Below are 18,269 nucleotides of genomic sequence, written 5' to 3'. Positions count from 1 at the left end.
ATGATTGGACACATCACTTGAGCCACTACAAATGTCCATTGAAAGTTTCTCCGTAAACCTATATTTACACTGATAGTCCTTAACCCATACGTTGCTATCTCGGAACCATTGGCAGATTGAAGGGTGAAGTTGGTAGCTCGATTGTGTTCCTTAAAGGATTTCGGAAGGACACTCAGGTCTGCCCCTGTGTCGATTAGAAAATCAACGTTTAGGGAGTGGTCCTTTATGAAGAGGCGACGGGTTGCTGAGGGACTTGCAGTAGTCGTCGCCTCTACTGCTGCGCCTCGTTTTTTTTACCAGTGCATGGGGGAATACACTTCTTTGCCGAAGCTCCAAATTTACGGTGGTACCAGCATTCCTTTGAAGACGAAGCACTCCGGCTGCGGCTCCTGCCTCGATAGTTGTTTCTCGATCTATTATTTTGGACAGTGAGGATCTGTAGCAACTCGGTCATTTTGCTTGTGAGGGCTGCAATTGCATCGTAGCTCGGTGGTGAGCTGCTTGCACCGGCTTGTTCGGTTTGTGGCTGCGGTGAACTTACTGCTGCCACTGTCGGTGTAATTTCTAGAACCCGGTCAGCTGTCTCGGCCAGTTGTTCCAGTGTTAACTGGTAGAGTGATACCAGTATTGCTTGAACCGATGTTGGGAGTTGCTGTAGGAACAGTTCTTTGAGCGCTCTGTCGTTAACATAACTGGAATTTTGCACAAGCTGGCGCATGTGTCTTAGTAACTGAGACGGTTTTCTGGACCCTAGTTCTTCTCCTGAGAGTAGCTTTTTTAGCTTCTGGGAGTCGGTCATGGCCATCCTAGTGACAATTGCAGATTTTAGCTTCGTATACGGGGTGTTTGGATCCGGCTGTATGATTAGGTCGCTAACTTCATCTGCGATTTCCGGAGGTAAAACGGTGAGCACATGATTAAACCTGGTATCTTCTCGAGTTATCTTGGGGTGTGCCAAGTCGAATTTGGCTTCCGCCATTGAGAACCATAGCTCGACACGATTAGGCCAAAACGCGGGAAGTACTACGGCAGTGGCTGCAATGGTTGTCGTTTGTGGTTGTGGTCCGGCTTGGGTTCCCCGAGGGGGCTCCTCCTACGGTGCTTGAACGTCGGTAATATTGTCCAGTGGCATTGTTGGATGTGAAAAAAAACACGTGGCGTGGTTTTCAAAATGGCCGGACGGCGGTTGTTAATTACCGGCTGCGTGATTACACTTTGCGCGGGTCACCAATTGTAGTGTTCGTTTCGAGGAACGATATCATTCCTTGAGTGATATTAAAACACTACTTATTTATTTGCCACGCCAATTACAGGCGTGCTAAGATTAAAATAAAACACTAACCATGTGGTTACAGTCAGTGGCGCAACCAAGGGGGGGGCCAAGGGTGCTCGTGCACCCCCCAGAGCATCAACGGAAAATAAAATAAGAAGGATAATTTGTTCAACTCCGATCTTTTTCTTTTATTAGGAGGCTTTGTTAATTAAAAACCTCCGATGAAATTTAATTATGCAGTCGATTGTTAAATTCGGTTAAATGACAAGCCTATATATAAATTAATATTTGCTTTTTTTGTTTTTAATTGTTAATTAGGAATGGGAATAAATCATGGAATAAAAATTAATTGACCTTGACGTATATTTAATCAAATGGGTTTTATTTTTTTCCCTATAAATAGGTGTAAGGTAGGTTAGTAGGTACTAATTTAAAACGATTCTTGACCTTCCGAGAAAAAATGTTTATGACAGGCAGGTTGAAATAATTTCAAAGCAAAGCAAATTTTACGCCGAATAGACAATACAGCCTACGGTTGTTTTTGCAGGTTCAGCAGGTACGTGACAAAATCTGCATTTGTACGTGGTACGTCTTAAAAGACAGCGCGGCATTTAATAAACAATGCAACTGTAGTAAAACTCGTACTGAATGACTTGTCAGATTTCCACCGAAGTGAGATTTTTCTCATTCTCATAGTTGCCTGATTGTCTCTTTCCGGCTACTTGACGTGTAAAAAAGACGTGAAAACAGTTTCAATTCAAGATTCAAGAAGTGCTACATACAAAATGAAAAGAAAAAGTACCACCCTTCTGAATTTTTTCGCACCAATTAAAAGGAATACCGCAGAGAATGAACATTCGCAAGAAACTGCCGTGATTTCGGAAAATGCTGTTGTTATTGAAGAAACCGATAATGCACCGAACGCAGATCACAACTTCCAAGAAAAAAATTCAATGGACATCTCATCGTTGATCAGTAGACGTTTAACTGATGCTGAGAAAATAAATTTTTTACGAAACAGATGGATTCCTGATGACAACTTTGTATTTCCATATCGAACTTGTGGTGAACGCAGACGTAAATTTTGTTATTCTTGGTTGAAGAAATTCCCTTGGCTTAGTTATTCGCGCAAAGAAGATACCGTTTATTGTGTATATTGTGCCTTGTTTGCTCCCGAGAGTGTTGGAATTAATTCATCGCAGTCGGCTGGCAGTTTTGTGAAAAAAGGTTTCTGCAATTGGAAGAAAGCTCTGGAAAAATTCCAGCAACATTGTGGTTTAACATATCATGAACATTCCGTGGTAGCGGCTTTGAATTTTGAAAAAGTTATGAGTGGTAGCAGTAGCATGAAGGGAATTGATAAAGTTATTGACGTGGCGAGCGAAAATCAAGCGAAGAGAAATGCTGAGAAAATCAAGCCAATCGTGGAGAGTGTCCTTTTTTGTGGAAGACAAGGTATAGCTCTAAGAGGTCACCGCGATCATGGTGAGTTTGATTTGAATTGCGCGCCTGTTGAAAATGAAGGAAATTTGCGCGCACTGCTACGGTTACGTGTTCAAGCTAATGATAAAAACATCATTGAACATTTTCAAAACTGCGGAAAAAATGCAACCTATATTAGTTGGAAGATCCAAAATGAAATACTAGCGGCTTCACATCGTGTGATTAAGGAGAAAATAATCGCTGAAGTTAAAGATGCAAAGTTTTTTAGTATCTTAGCGGACGAAACTTCTGATGTCTCGACGATGGAGCAGTTCTCTCTCTGCTTGCGTTATCTGAAGCGAGATGCGGAAAGCAAGTATACAATATGTGAGAAGTTTTTAGAATTTGTTCCTGTTACTTCTACAACCGGCGAAGCTTTAGCAAATACAATTGAAACTGTGCTTCGAGAGAATAATCTAGACATTGAGAATCTGAGAGGGCAAGGCTATGATGGAGCTGCATCAATGAGTGGCAGTTTCAAAGGTACTCAAGCTAGGATCGCTGCGAAATTCCCGAAAGCTCTGTACGTACATTGTGCTTCCCACAGTCTCAATTTGGCACTGAGTAATTCATCGGGCATTAGACAAATTAAAAATTGTTTCGGCATAATCGAGAAGTTGGCGGTTTTTTTCAATACTCCGAAACGGGAAGCAGTATTAAAAAAACAGATTAACGCTCACGCTCCTGAGTCCACACGACAAAAATTGATGAAGCTGTGTGTTACAAGATGGGTCGAACGCCATGATTCTGTGATGGTAACCGGGGACTTACTAATACCAGCAGCAGCAGCGTTAGAAGAAATCGGTGAATGGGATGACCGGGATTCATCGTCGCAAGCTAACATTCTTCTCAACGCTATCAGACAGCCTGAGTTTCTGATCGCTTTATCAACTTCTGAAAAATTGCTTAGCTATACATTAATTTTGAGTAAGCAACTCCAAACAATTGATTCTGATTTAGTGTCTGTGATTGATCATGCCGAAAATGCTCTTGCGCAAATTCAATCATTGAGACAAAACGCAGAAGAAGATTTTCATGAAATATTTGAGGCCGCTAGTGAGAAAGCAGCCTTTCTGGGTACTGAGATAAAAATTCCAAGAAGAGTTGGAAAACAAGTTCATCGCGATAATACACCAGCGGGCGATGTAGAAGAATATTTCCGAAGAACTGTTTTCATACCCTTTGCAGAGAGTCTATCGGGTAGTATCGAACAGCGTCTAATGAAACATCAAGAAATATTGAAGAGTTTCGTTTGCCTTCTTCCCAAATATTATCAACAAGAGGTGGCGAAGTCCAAAACAAAACGTGAAATTGAAAAGGAGCTAGAAATAGGAATAAAAAAATTGGCTACTACATATGAAAGTGACGTTGGAGCAAGTAACATCCACGTCCTTACGAGCGAACTCAAATTATGGCATTCGAGTTTTAAAGGATCCGAAAATCTGCCACGGACTGCAGTTGATTGTCTGAATCAGTGTAAAGAGAGCGTATACCCGAATGTATGTACATTGTTGAAAATTTTTGCTACTCTACCAGTGACCACCTGTACTGCTGAACGCTCGTTTTCAACGCTACGTCGATTAAAGACTTACCTTCGTAACACGATGACTGAAATTCGACTGAATGGGCTAGCTAGTCTCAACATCCATCGTGAGATTCCTGTGAACTTCGCGGAAATTCTAGCTATTTTGAAAGAATCCCCAAGGAGACTTGAGTTTGTTATTTAGCTTAATAGACTGTAGAAATTAGATCTAGGTACATGAGAAGTCTTTATAATACGATTCTCGCAATAAGAAATTACTATAAGTATCTTTCTTTTTCTTTGTGCCCTCCCCAATCTCAATTCCTGGTTGCGCCACTGGTTACAGTTAAACGTTTACTTACACAGGTTGTAGTCGCTTAGAGAACCGGAGGAAAAAGACGCTGGACGCTTAGCGCAGTCCGGTTTTATACCACGCCATAGGTGGCGCTCCAGTAGCCCTATGACGATAGTCAGTAGCGCCGGGAGCAGACAGTGGCGCCACAAACTAATTACCAGATATACCTAGGTGCTTTCTATTTTGAGATTTTTCTTTTGCAAAGATTAGTTTTGGAAGTAAAAGGAGTTTAGGGGTTTTTATTTCCTGTTAGATATTTTCTCGGGCATAAAATAATACTTAATTGTGAAGGTCTCGCCCGGAATTCTGAAACCTGTTGTCGGCTTTTGGTGAGTTCGACATACCTAACTCTGGCGCTCCCATAAACTCGACTCTCTACGTCCACGTTGGCAAACGACATTTACCAACAGACAAACACACACTATACTTTTTTCACACCAATGCCAAGCGAGCCGAAGGCGAATTCGGTATAAGGGCCGGTTGTATAAAGGTTGAATTTGAACCGGAGGTTAATTGTAAGATTGTGTTGCACGACCTCAGGTTGACTCTACACCGACGGTTCAACCGCCGGTTCGGTCAACCTGTAGTCCAAGTAGCGATTGGCTAGTCAACCGCCAGTTCGAATTTCAATTTATAGGTTATGATTTTTTCCCGAGTACATCGCGTGTATTTTATTGAGTTTCATCTTTCATATTTTGTTGATAATTGGAATTAAGTTTCTGTTTATTATGGATGCATCATCAGATTCTGATCAATATGAAGTTATGAATAGTAGTAGCAGCTCTAGCTCTACAGATTCAGATGAAGAATTACTTTTAGAGCTAAATCGTAGAGTCAGGCGCGAACGTACATTTCGAGAAAGACCAGATAATTTTACAAAGTGGTCTGACCAGGAATTTACGATGAGATTTCGTTTGCAAAAGGAATCTGTTCTTTTTTTATTAGAATTAATCGAGGGCCAGTTGGCAACTATAAGTAATAGGTAAGTGCAAACTTCAAATTAATCACTGTTTACAATATTTCTGTGTGTATTTCCAATAGGAATAAGGCGATTACACCTATGAACCAGCTGTTATTAACATTACGCCTGTATGCTACAGGGAATATGCTCATAGCTGTTGGAGATTTTAGTGGGGTCCACAAATCCACGGCTTGCCGGATTGTAAAAAAAGTTACAGCTGCTATTTGTACTTTATCTGAAAACTACATTCGTATGCCTAATACTGAAGAGGAAATAAGAAATCATCAATTGGCATTTTACAACATTGCCAGATTTCCTCGTACAATAGGAGCCATCGATTGCACCCATGTCCGCATACAATCCCCAGGTAATTAATAAATTATGCCAATTTATCTAATTCGTAACTTCAAATATATAAAATTTGTAGGAGGCCACAATGCAGAGTACTTTCGTAATCGAAAGGGATACTTTTCTTTAATTGTACAAGTTGTTGGGGATGCATCTCTTCGAGTGCTGGATATAGTAGTGAGATGGCCTGGATCTACACATGACCAAACCATATTCAACAACTCTAGGATTCATGCCCGCTTAGAGAATGGTGAATTCAATAACAGCATAATCTTAGGAGATTCTGGTTATGCCATACAGAAGTATTTAATAACACCATTACTGCATCCAAATAATGATGCTGAACAATTATTTAACGAGGCCCAGATCCGTACAAGAAATCCAATTGAAAGGCTATTTGGAGTGTTGAAACGTCGTTTTCCCATACTAAGCATAGGGATACGTATCAAGCTACAAACAGCACAACAAATTATTATTGCATGTGCCACTTTACATAACCTAGCAAGAGCTAGAAATGAAGGGGAACCATTGGTTGATCCTGATGTTATTGTACCAGTGATTGATGATCAACCACAGAACCATGTGGAAGCAGAAAACCGTAACTTTTATAGACAACCATTTATTAACTATTTTTCTACATTATAAAACTTAATATTACATTAAATTAAAGAGTAAAGTTTTTATACAATGCTATTTGTTTCTTTTAGCTTTTTAATTTGTAAGGATAGCAACTCATTTTGTAATCTTAAATTTTCCTTTTTTAATTTATGAGTGTCTAAAATCTCTTTGTTTAGTTCTGCCTTTTCTCTAATCTCTTGAGTTAATAAATCTTTTTTTAATTTATTCAACTCAATTTTGGAATTGGTTATTTCATTTAACACCTTAGATGATGTAAGTGCTGTAATTTTTATGTAGTCATTAATACTGCTAAATTATGTACATACTAACCATTCTTATTTGTTGTATCACCTTTTTTCTCTCTCAGCAATTTATGTTTTTTTGTCCGCAACATAGTTGGTGTGTAGGTACTCCAATCTGTGACATACAACATAATAAATGTTAATGTGTTAAGGTACACTTACCGTTTGCTGGTGTACTTGCCACACTTTCTTCTACACAAGGTTCTACATTAGGGTGGAACGAAAAAAATTTTTTTAAATTTTTTTTCATTAATCCGCCTGTCATAGGACATAAAATGTTCCTTTTTGCGTCTGAAGAGCGCGTAAAAAATCTGAATCACATCCAAAAATATCCTGAGGTTCCTAATTGGCCTTAAAAATTAAAAACAAAACAATATCCCGAGATATATGGTTTTAATATTTTTTTTCCAAATAAACATAGTTTGGCATTTAGAACTAGGTGCCATAAAAATAATAAGTCAACAGGTCCTTAGATATTTAAGTCAAGAAGCGAAACCAAAAGTGTAATACAAATGTAATTGTGAAAGCACGGAAATTATTTCTTTAAGAAATAGTCTGCTTTTGTTTCAAATGTCGGTAGAATATTTCTTGATTTTATACGAGCCTGGATGAAGCCTTCTCGATTTTCTGGGCCACAAACAGCAGCGGATGCTTCAGTCACAAGGCGCACGCAGCGTTCCACTGCTTGGGTGTGGCAAGGAAAAGGAGGAAAATCAAACTTGACTGTCTTTCCTAAATCTAGTTCCATATTTTTGGTTAAAGGTGGCTCTGATAATTTCACCTTGTCCCAGAAAATCAATTGTGAATAGTGTGTTGCTTTAAAGTTTATTGAAGGTACTGTGAACACACGAATTCCTGGTTTGTAGTTTTTTCTTGCTTTGAGAACCCTCCTAATTCCAAGCTCTTTGTATGTTAGGTCTTCATCCGTAAGTAGTGCAAGCAGTATATTTTCTGGGTGACAAAAAAAAGCGTTTCGCTCAATAACTGGGTCGATAATTTTCAATACGTTTTTTGGAAAAAACCTAGAAAATTCCACCATTCTATAAAAATGCCTTGCACCTTCAACACAAGAAGGTTTAAGCTTTATGTTGAACCATAACGGAGCATAAACCTTTACGATATATTCGGTAAGAATTTGCAAATTGGCAGTTGGTTCCTTGGTTGCGGTATATAGCCTCAAAATCCGGTTGGCAGTTGTAAGCCACCTAGCATGAGACATTTTTCCAGAATTCCTTGCCGTTAAAGATGCAGAAATAACCCCTGCTTCTATTCCTTGTACCATCTCGAGAAGGTATTGTTGATCGGTGCTAAGACCATTGAATTTACTGCAATCCATTGCCGGAAGGTTATTTTTAATAGGGTGAAATTGAGTAAGGGGAAGTTTCTCACAGTTCTCGAGTTTTTGACCTATATCACCTTTAAATCCAGGTGGCCCAGTTGTCTCGCCATCAAGGTGTGTTATTAGATGCCGTAAAGGTAGTTCATTACAGTACCATCGCAGCCGATAGCCACTAAGTCTGTTGTGTAAAATTTTTCATCGACTAAACCCTGGAGAGAATTCTTAATGCCAAGAGCAGTACCGACGATTGGGGTCGTGTGCCCTACGTACCTGGATCCAGGTTCCTCTAAAACAGCGACATGCTCTTCTGAGATTGTTCTTCGGTGAAATACCTCATCTTCTTTTTCATTAACTAGCGTTTTGTCCTTGCGGCCATCAAAAAATAATCCTAGTAATCTCGTTCTGTTCCCGCCTTCGTTTAATAAACGACGTTGTGCCTCTATTGCCCTTCTTACTTTCATTCGATCGATCGTCATGGTAGGATTAGTTTTTGTTATCAGACCAACATCTTCCAACACGGCACTAGCAATTATTGCAGCTGCACGGTTTGACACCCCTGTTCTGTCGCAAGCAAGACCAAGAGAAGGCAATTTGGTCCTCAGGGAGGGAGGGAGGGGGAGAGAGAGAGGGGGAGAGAGAGAGAGAGAGAGAGAGAGAGAGAGAGAGAGAAACATTCGCTTCTGTCGGCACTCACCAAGGACTATTTTCGAATTTTTTTTAAACAAAGTAATCCAAAAGATAGCGTATGTTGTATCTACATTATGTAAGAAAGGATCACTTTACTTTTGTGTGTTTGATTTATAAATAACACACCCCTTCATTTCTGTTTGATTGATGATTCATTCATTATAGCTTGATATGTCTAGATAAGTTAGTCTCTGGCCTATTTTTAATTTATTTTACGTGAAATCAGTGGATTCGCTTTTTATTGATTGCTTTGTATTTATGATTGGTAAGAAATATTACCTACATTTATGACCCTTTACACTTACTGTTAAAAATTTTAGGTGTTGATCTTGACAGTGACATTTGATTAATTGGTGTCCATTTTCTGTAGTGATTGTCAATTTTGTACACTGTAAGTCACAAATGCATGTATATAAGAAACGTACTTTTTACATTACCTATACAATGTTTTATTCAGATGAACACGCCGGACCGTTATCATTTTGGAGCGAGTATTTTGAGGAGAGGGTTGGAATGTTTTATTCGCTGCCCTGTATTTAGGACAACATCGGGGAAGTTGGGCTCACAAGGATGCGTCGGTGGTTACACCATTCGGAACTTACGCCGTCGAGTTAAAAAAATGAAAACGTTAGCAAAAAGGACAACAAATATCAATGTTATTTTAATTGGTACTAACGATGTTTTGCGCGGAAATAATGCCGCAAGAATGATCGACGACCTACGATGTCTTATTGGCGACATTTAAAAACGTCGCGGAGGGAGATTTATGGTTTGTACCATACCACCATTGCCTAGAGCAAACACACTGCAAAGGCAACAGTTGAATGCCTTCAATTATCGGTTGCACGCTCTAGGTAATAAAAAACCTACCAATATTCGCGTTGTGGAGGGGAATGCCATTTTTAATGCGTTTGGGGATTACCACCTTTTTGAAAGGTATGCGTATAATAATTATTTATTGCCCATTATTCAAATGTAGATACATTACTTTGTTTTATTTTAACACAAATTTAATATAATCGGTCTTACCATGTTGTAAATACAATTTTATTATAGAGATGGCATACACCCAAACGGCAGGGGAATAAGCCTTGTATACAATTTGATTAATGGAGATTTTTTTAGGTAAGATTTTTTTATTAAATTTTAATTACAAATGAAAAAATACTATGCGATCAAAAATGAGTTGCTGTCCAGTCATTTCTTGGAATTTTTATTTACATTTACAGTAGCAACTCATTTTTCATCGTTCGTTATTATCATTTGTATATATGATTGTTATTATTATTACTACTATTATATTAATTTTTGTTTTTTTTCAGATGTTGAAATTGTGTAGCACCGCATCACAAAATATTTTGTATTAACTACTTTCTGGTACTTTCGGTACTTTTTATTTACTTTGTTTTTATATTAAACTATAGTTTTTGCTCGTGACTTCGTACTCGCTTAAACATTACCATCTGTCTTATGCATTTACGTTCACCTGGGAATTCCGAACAGTGTTTTAAAAATATACCTTAACGCCTTCAAAGAAACATACGTTCTAAATATCAAGTTTCTATTTTTCGTAGTTTCGGTTGCAAAACCCGTTTTTTCTTGGTAGGTAGCATAGAAATTTCGGGAAATCCTTTGTTAGTGTTCTCTACAATCCCTAAGGAACCAGTAACCAAATTTCAACTTTCTATGCCCAATAGTTTCAGTCACCTAACATTAGTATTAATTCGTCCACTATTACATCAAAACATGCTACAATGTGCTACCCAATACATTGAGAGATCTGGAAGAGAGGGAGTTCGGTGCCAAGATGAAAAGTATATTGATCAGCAACGCATTCTACAGTATTGAAGACTTCTGCAAGTTTAATTTTAACAATGTAGTATGAGCTATATTTGCATTTTCTATTCTTACTTTGACGTATGGAAGAACATGCTTATGTCTATTACACACCATTATTATTATTATTATTAATTCGATTATTTATCGATTGAACTAGTTATATATTGTTATTTCATTATGTTATCAATGTTATCAAGAAGTTCAACTCTAAACGTAGTGTCTCAAAAATATGTTTCACAAGTTTACATATTTATTTCTATTATATTATGACAGATTTCAAATTTTTTATTTATATCAAAGAGTAATTATGTGTTCTTTGCTCATATACTAAATAATTACTAAATCTAGTCTGATGGATAGGCAACACATTATACACTTTATATGAATTCTCCCTAATTTTCTCGTATGCATTCTTTCCATTGTTTCTTAAGATGTCATTAACTTTACGTATGGTCATAATTAAGTGTAAGTAAATAATAAACAAATGTAAACAAATATTAGTTATTACTCTCAAAATGTTCAATTTACTTCATCTGTAGTGATCAATAAAAGTAGTAAATTTTGTACGTGCATCAATATTCTTAATTAATATACGATATAAACATAATTAAATTGCATTCAATTGTCCAGTATAAAGTATAAATTTGCCAAATTAATGTAGCACATAAAAAACTGTTTTAGATGAACTGTTTTTAACGGTCAATGAAAGAATGTTATAATATCATCCAATCAATAGTATCGAATGTCACGCCATAAATTTTCAACCAATAAGAAATTTTCACGCGATACCCTTCTTGGAGATGGTTAAACATTAAACCGCCAAATTGTTAGTTTTATCCAGGAATTTCGTATAGGTAGTATACGTGTCCGTGTTAATTTTTCTAAAATTTTTTATACATTTGCGAATCGAAATGGGTCCAAAGAAGAAAACTTTCAAATGGACCCCGGAACTATCTGAAATTTTGATCAAGTGCGCGAATAATTTACGCGATTGTCGTGGAGAAATTAAAAATTTCGCGAAAGCACTAAGGGAGCTTTTAGTAACCGAAATGCGTACCCTTCAAATTACATACGTTCCCTCGGATAAAGCTTTAACTAATCGGCTTGCAACTCTCGAATCTAATAAATCAAAATCGGAAAGAAAAAACCTCGAATGGAATGAAACAAATAAAAAACATTTACTTGTGTCAGGGTGCTTTGCTGTAAATTATAATGAGAGATTGGGTAAAAGTGGCTATGTAGAATTAATGTATGAAAGATTCGTTTCGCATGTGAATTATTCTGGAAGTTCCTTCCGACAGTTTGCGTAAAGGCGCGTCCAGACATGGCGAACGAGCGCGAACAAGCACTCGCGAGCACGAGAATTTCGTCAAGTGTGGACGTAGCGGCAAGCGCAAACGAACATGAAGAAGCAACGACAAACGTCGGCGAACGCGATCCGCCGTCGGTCGGTACATCAAAGGAAAATGCTCGTTCGTGTTTGATCGCGATCGTCAGGTCTGGACGGGGAACGAACGGTCGCTGTTGCATTTGCAAACGAAAAGTGGCAGTTGAGTCAACAGGTTGAGTTAAACTAGCAGTGTTGATTGATTTTGCGTGTTAAGCCTCATGGAATGGTCCAACGACATAGTTATTTCTTTTATAAAAGATGTGGAAAAGTTGGCAATGCTATGGGATAGCCAAAATCCCTTTTACAAAATTACAAGGAAAAAGAATGATGCGTGGTCCGAATTAGCTCGTACTTACAATAGTACACCAGAAGAAGTAAAAAAGAAATGGAAGAGTTTACAGGTAAGTTAATGATTTATTAAACATTGTTCCTTAATTTTCTTTGTTATTAAAATTTTAATTGAACTTAAAAGTTCCAGATTTTTGCATAGGTGGGTACCTATTTTTAGGTATATGGTCTGTAGGTAATGTAATATTTATTATTTTTTTTAGGCGTCGTATAGAAGGGAGAGACAAAAAGTCAAAGATGTTACTCATTCAGGCATGGCGACAGCTGACAAATATACTCCCACCTGGTTTGCTTATGATGCTTTGGCATTTATGTCAGATCGTTATACTCCACGGAAAACACAAAATACTTCAGAAGTAAGAATTTTTATTCAGATACATATTTTACCGTAACGAACAATAATAGTTAATAACAATATATAGATAACCTACTCATAATCGTCTTGCCATGAAACGCGTTCTGTTTTGCAAAATTCCGCAAACGTATCCCTGATTTTTTTTACATTTTCGGCTGTTTTTCGAGGAATACATCGAAAAGAGCTAAACGCCGATCTTTCTTGGTAATCGTTCCCTTGCGTACTTTTTTTTTCTACACCTGACTTCTCGGTAAAATTATTATAGTTTTTGCGATTTCTTAAAAAGTTGTGTAGATATAAACATGCAAGCACAACAAGAGTTGCTTTATCAGGATTTAACAGCATTGGTTTCCTGAACACTCTGAATACAGACGATAATATGCCGAATGCATTTTCAACAATTCGTCGCGCTCTACTCAGTCGATAATTGAAAGCTCTTTCTTTTGTACCTTTTTCCCAGGATCCTGTATAGGGTTTCATAATATTTTTCATAAGTGGAAACGCGTCATCTGCTACAAACACGTAAGGTGCGACAGAATTGGTTGTTGGGAGGGGCGCTTCTTCTGGCAAGTTTAAAGAATTTGATTCCATGTCAAGATAGAAACTAGTATTTTTAAACACACCACCATCGGAAATACGTCCTTGACAACCGACGTCTGCATAAATAAATTTGTAATTTGCATCAACAACTGCCATTAACACAATACTGAAGTGCGATTTATAGTTAAAGTAGTCGGAACCGCTGTTGATAGGTGCTTGTAAAGCTATGTGCTTCCCGTCTATCGCGCCTAAACAATGGGGGAAATTCCATAAATTGTAGTAATCTTCCGAAATTTTGAGCCATTCTTCCCTGGAAGTTGGTGTCTGGAACAAAGAGAATTACCTGATAGATATTTATTTTCTGTAATACTCAAAAATAATTTTAAGAGCGGCGATAAACAAACTAACCAAAATTAATCACCAAGACCACGAACAAAACTAATAAAACCATTAATTTTTGTAACTTAACCTTTTGTATGTTTTTCCTTGGTTTTTAGGATTCCCAGCAGCTCCTCGGTGAAGGTGACGATGAAATCCTGGGCGATGGTGAAGATGAAGAAAGGAATGATAAAACCTTAAAGGAAGCAACCTCAAAGGAAACTGGAAGCAAATGTGACGAAGAAAAAAGTGAGATGCCCTTATCTACCACGACTACAAAAAGCACTCTAAAACGACCTTTGTTTTCAAAATCATCGTGTGCCAAGAGGCCTAAAGAAGATCCTAGAATAGATGAAGTTTATAGTATTTTGAAATCGACTGCATCAGAGCGTCCAGTTACTCGTGATGATAATGATGTATTTGGAGAATACGTTGCGAAAACGTTGAGAACATTAGATAGTCACTCGAGAATTGTAGCCAAGCATTATATAAATCAAAATCTGTTTGACGCTGAAATGGGAAGATTTAGGCAGCCATTATTACATATGCAATCACAGTTCCAGCCTCAGTATTCCAGCTCGGCTTCTGCGCATTCTTCAACAACGGTGACACCATTCCCTTCACCTTCACTAAGCCTTGGGAATCCTAATCAAAATTCTCAGCAACAGTTTTCAACTAATCAAAGCCTACCGGCGAGTAACCATCAGATAACTCCAACTCCTATGCAGACAGCTCCGTTGCAACATGCAGAACAAGTTTCAGCAATGAGCATGGGATCTACAGTTCACGAGTCTAATGACAGACATACAGAAGAATCTGCAGCACCCTCGTTACTTACGTTTTTCACAAATTTTCAATAGGCATCGGTAGTTTTAATGTAATATTTTTTGTAACATTATCCCTAACCTATGCATATAGCAATTGGTGAAATAAATATAAAAAAGTATCTTACCTACCTTAATTTCATGTCGTAGAGCGTCTATTATCGCAGCACAAACTTCAGGAATAATCGTTGCAATAACTTGTTTTGAAAATTTAAATAGATAACTAAGGCTGGCGTAGGAATCCCCTGTTGCAAGAAATCTTAAAGTCACACTTAGTCTTTCTTTTGCTGGAATAGCTTCTCTGTAATAAGTGTCCTTTTTTTTCTATTTTTGGTCCTATTAATTGCAACAATTCTTCAAAATCAGTGGCAGTCATTCTGGAAAAGTTTGTAAAATGCCCGGAATCTTCTTGTGTAAGGGTAAGCAATAATTCTGAAGCATTACGGTTTTCTCTGTCTCTAAATATTGATGTCATCCACCATCGACGGCGCCTTCTGCGTTTTTTCTCGTTTAATTTCAGAAACAAAAACGCAGCACTTGCTACTATTATTTTTTTCTTTCGAGTCGAATCCATGCTCGAAAACAGAAAACTGTGGAACACAAACGAATGGTAAAATGGCCGCGAATTGTTCGTTCGCGCTCGTTTTAAAGAAAATCTCTCTGCTTTCCGCTCGTCGATGCTTGTTTGCGTTCGCCAACGCTTGTTCGCGCTCGTTCGCCATGTCTGGACGCGCCTTAAGAAATTTAGAGAACTCTGACGAATTAAATGAGGCTGAATTTGAACAGTTGAAATTGGAAGCGAAAAAGGCTGTGGACACGGAAATCGCAAGTAAAACAAGTGACATAGATAATTTAATAATTACCGACGAAATGACAATCGCTACTTACCTGAAGAGCGGTACTGAAAACTCTAAGAGCAATCTCTATTGTCATATCTGTTTTACATGCGGTGTTCTTCTACACGGAGAAGCGGGGAGTAGATGGTTTCGAAAGAAAGTTGCGGAGGAAGAGTTGCAAAATCCTCCTATTTTCACACTTTATCGGGCGGAACATTTACCACCCAATACACCCTCTTATAATTTAGAACAAATAGTATATTAAGTATGGAGAACGGTAAGGGATTTTTACCGTTCGAAGACAATTGTTTGGAGGAGGAGCGAAGCGACGACTCCAATTATTGTCTGAGAACGGTAACCCTTAACGTTCGACGTGCTTATAACATTTTTTGCGCGATCGAAATTAAAATTATGCAACCAATATAAATATGCACTAAGAAATTAACGAGCAGAATAAATCGAAATGATCGAAGTGGTATGGTGTATATCACTAGGTAACCAGTTTATTTGTCAAAATTGAAATGAATAATTTCATAAAACTGTGCATGTGTCTGATGTAGTTTACTAGCTTTGCACTTCCTTTATGACTTTATGAGCGTCTTGCTATAGGAAACAACAGCACAAATTGCACGTTTAATGTACCTAACAATAATTAAAGATTAAATGTAATGTAAGACTGTTGATTTTTAAAAAGGCGTCGGTAAGTATTTTTGCTGTTCTGTTTTTAGATCGGTAAGTAATTTTGACGTCGTCGTAATCATAGCAACTGGTAAATTCTACGTACTGTCATGGAAACACCCATGGTAAATAGTCAGAAATGATCGATCGCGCAAAAAAGTAGCTTATGTATGTAGATTTTGTAATTCCAATCCTCTACCATTAAGTCAATACATCGATATCAAAATTCCTCCCGATAATTTTATCGAAATTCCTCCAGCATTAAACGTTCTCGTTAGTCCTGTGGAACAAGCTTTGATTGCTATTTTGGGCACATATAAGGTTACACAGACCGAGGAGAACGTTTACAGTAGGCAATTTGCGCACGTCAGGGGCGAGACCAATCTTCTTCGCCGTTCCGATAACCAATACCTCTCTCTGTTAGGGTTAATAGCAGAAAAGTCTGGGCCGGTACAAACATGAATGAGAGAATGTCTAATAAAAGTATTGTTCGAATGAAGTCTGCTCTAAATTGGTTAATTCAAAACAATCCCTTTTATAAATTTTGACATTCAAATTTAGAAACTTTATATGCCTATTTTGGAAATGTCAAACCACTAAATGTTAATCCTGAAGATGTATTGACCGTGAGAGATTCCACACTGATTGATGAATTAGGTGAAGAGCATATCGGTTATTTTTTTCCCGCGCAAGATCTCGAAGGGCAGTATGATGTGGAGAGTGAACATTTTACGCATAGAGTAACCCACCCAAAACGTAATTTCAATGTTGAGCAATGGATTCGTAAAGTTACGCGGCCTAGGATCTTTGACAAGGATCTGGAGGCATTAGCTTTTCCCAGGCTGTTCCCCGCTGGAAGTGGAAGCTTCGGAATAGGAGGACGAGTCGGGCACCGTAGATATTGCCAGTATCTGTTTTTAAATGTAGACGATAGGTTCCGTAAAACTATTGCTTTTCTTCTCATTTGACAGGTAAGTAAGCGACTGCGATGATAAATAATTTCTGTAACTATCGATAATCACACGTAAACGACGTGGCATTTAACCAAATACTCACTTTCAGTAGTGGATGAAAAATATCGAAATATCATTTGCAGCCACTTTCACACAATGAAACCCCAAAAAATTTTTTTCTACAACTGTCAAAAAAACCTGTCATTTTCTGACGAATTTCGAAACGCAAAGTACTAGATTTTTAAACGGTTAATTAATAAGTAAGGTTGCCCTTGACAACTTGCGCGAAATCATCAACAGTGAAAAAAAGTATTTCGCGCACGTGACAAAGTTGAACTTAAACAGCAAATTTAATTAACAATCGGTTCAGTTGTAGAAAAAAAAATATTGTATAATATAACGCTAGCGCGAAGTTATTTCGTGCATTTATTTATGGAGACATTTTTTTCAAATGTTAAGATGTTTTTAGTAAAAACAAACATATCGCATATTACAAAAATCAAATGTACACATGCGCAAAGCCAACTTTTTGTTTATGGAGAGTTTTTTTTTAAATTTTAACCACGTGTGCTTTTAGTAAAGACAATGATATCGCTTATTGTAAAAATCAAATGTGCGCATGCGCAAACTGCACAATGTCAATTTTCTTATTTTTTGAAATTTTAATGACAAATACTCTCATAAAGATAAGTATACTGTGTATTATAAAAATCAGATGTGGGCATGCATATATCAACTTTCTTATTTATAAAAGTATTTTTTTTGAAATTTGAACCACATATGTTTCTAGTAAAGACAAGCGATCTAGTATTGTAAAAATCAGATGTATATATGCTTAGACTGCGCAATATCAACTTTCTTATTTTATTTTTTTATGTATAAAGCAATTTTTGTATGTGCAGATTAGACTACACATTTGTTAGATACCTACTTTAATAATAGATCTTTGTTTTTCTATGTGTAAAACTGAATAAGTTTAAGTCTATACCTTAAAAATTATATTACGGGTTCGTAGATTAAATTTTTTAACTACCAATCGATTTTTATAATATTTTCACCTTACATTCTCCCGGTACTTACAAAATTGAGCGTATATTACACACACGTAAACTTAATTTCCTCACTTCTAAAATAATTTTCGAAAAATACCCATGCTAGATTGTTTCGTTTATGAAATAGTACATTGAAATACAAGTGCAGAAACGGTATTATTGAAAAACGAGTATAATATTATACGAGTT

At 37.3% G+C, this 18,269-nt stretch overlaps 2 protein-coding genes, 2 long non-coding RNA genes and 1 pseudogene across 4 annotated transcripts; 3 read left to right on the top strand and 2 right to left on the bottom strand.

Annotated features, from left to right (window-relative positions):
- Positions 1-2,601: 2,601 nt before the first annotated feature.
- Positions 2,602-4,482, top strand: LOC116158763 (52 kDa repressor of the inhibitor of the protein kinase-like). Its single transcript, XM_031471594.1, has one exon. It carries the CDS (start codon positions 2,602-2,604, stop codon positions 4,480-4,482), a length of 1,881 nt encoding a protein of 626 aa, XP_031327454.1.
- A 653-nt stretch (positions 4,483-5,135) lies between these two features.
- LOC116159300 (putative nuclease HARBI1) lies at positions 5,136-6,639 on the top strand. The gene is made up of 3 exons (XM_031472257.1): positions 5,136-5,614; positions 5,674-5,960; positions 6,021-6,639. The coding sequence occupies exons 1-3, from the start codon at positions 5,361-5,363 to the stop codon at positions 6,584-6,586; spliced, it is 1,107 nt and encodes a 368-aa protein (XP_031328117.1). The 5' UTR covers positions 5,136-5,360; the 3' UTR covers positions 6,587-6,639.
- Positions 6,640-6,664: 25 nt separating this feature from the next.
- Positions 6,665-7,233, bottom strand: LOC116159302. The gene is made up of 3 exons (XR_004142949.1): positions 7,024-7,233; positions 6,890-6,976; positions 6,665-6,839 (listed from the first exon to the last, which is right to left on the bottom strand). It is a non-coding gene; the product is annotated as an uncharacterized LOC116159302 (long non-coding RNA).
- A 1,640-nt stretch (positions 7,234-8,873) lies between these two features.
- LOC116159303 lies at positions 8,874-10,827 on the top strand. The gene is made up of 3 exons (XR_004142950.1): positions 8,874-9,278; positions 9,345-10,012; positions 10,210-10,827. It is a non-coding gene; the product is annotated as an uncharacterized LOC116159303 (long non-coding RNA).
- Positions 10,828-12,092: 1,265 nt separating this feature from the next.
- Positions 12,093-15,288, bottom strand: LOC116160671 (annotated as a pseudogene).
- Between the last annotated feature and the right edge of the window lie 2,981 nt (positions 15,289-18,269).

Source organism: Photinus pyralis, unplaced genomic scaffold (assembly GCF_008802855.1).
Source record: "Photinus pyralis isolate 1611_PpyrPB1 unplaced genomic scaffold, Ppyr1.3 Ppyr1.4_LG1, whole genome shotgun sequence".
Lineage (NCBI taxonomy): Eukaryota > Metazoa > Arthropoda > Insecta > Coleoptera > Lampyridae > Photinus > Photinus pyralis.
Note: the sequence above shows the minus strand (reverse complement) of the source record. Positions and strands in the feature narration are given on the sequence as shown.

Coding starts and splice junctions, on each gene's coding strand:
- LOC116158763 (XM_031471594.1), top strand. CDS start 2,602: ATGAGTGGTAGCAGTAGCATGAAGGGAATTGATAAAGTTATTGACGTG.
- LOC116159300 (XM_031472257.1), top strand. CDS start 5,361: ATGGATGCATCATCAGATTCTGATCAATATGAAGTTATGAATAGTAGT. Junction 5,615..5,673: donor TTGGCAACTATAAGTAATAG/GTAAGTGCAAAC, acceptor TATTTCCAATAG/GAATAAGGCGATTACACCTA. Junction 5,961..6,020: donor TGTCCGCATACAATCCCCAG/GTAATTAATAAA, acceptor TAAAATTTGTAG/GAGGCCACAATGCAGAGTAC.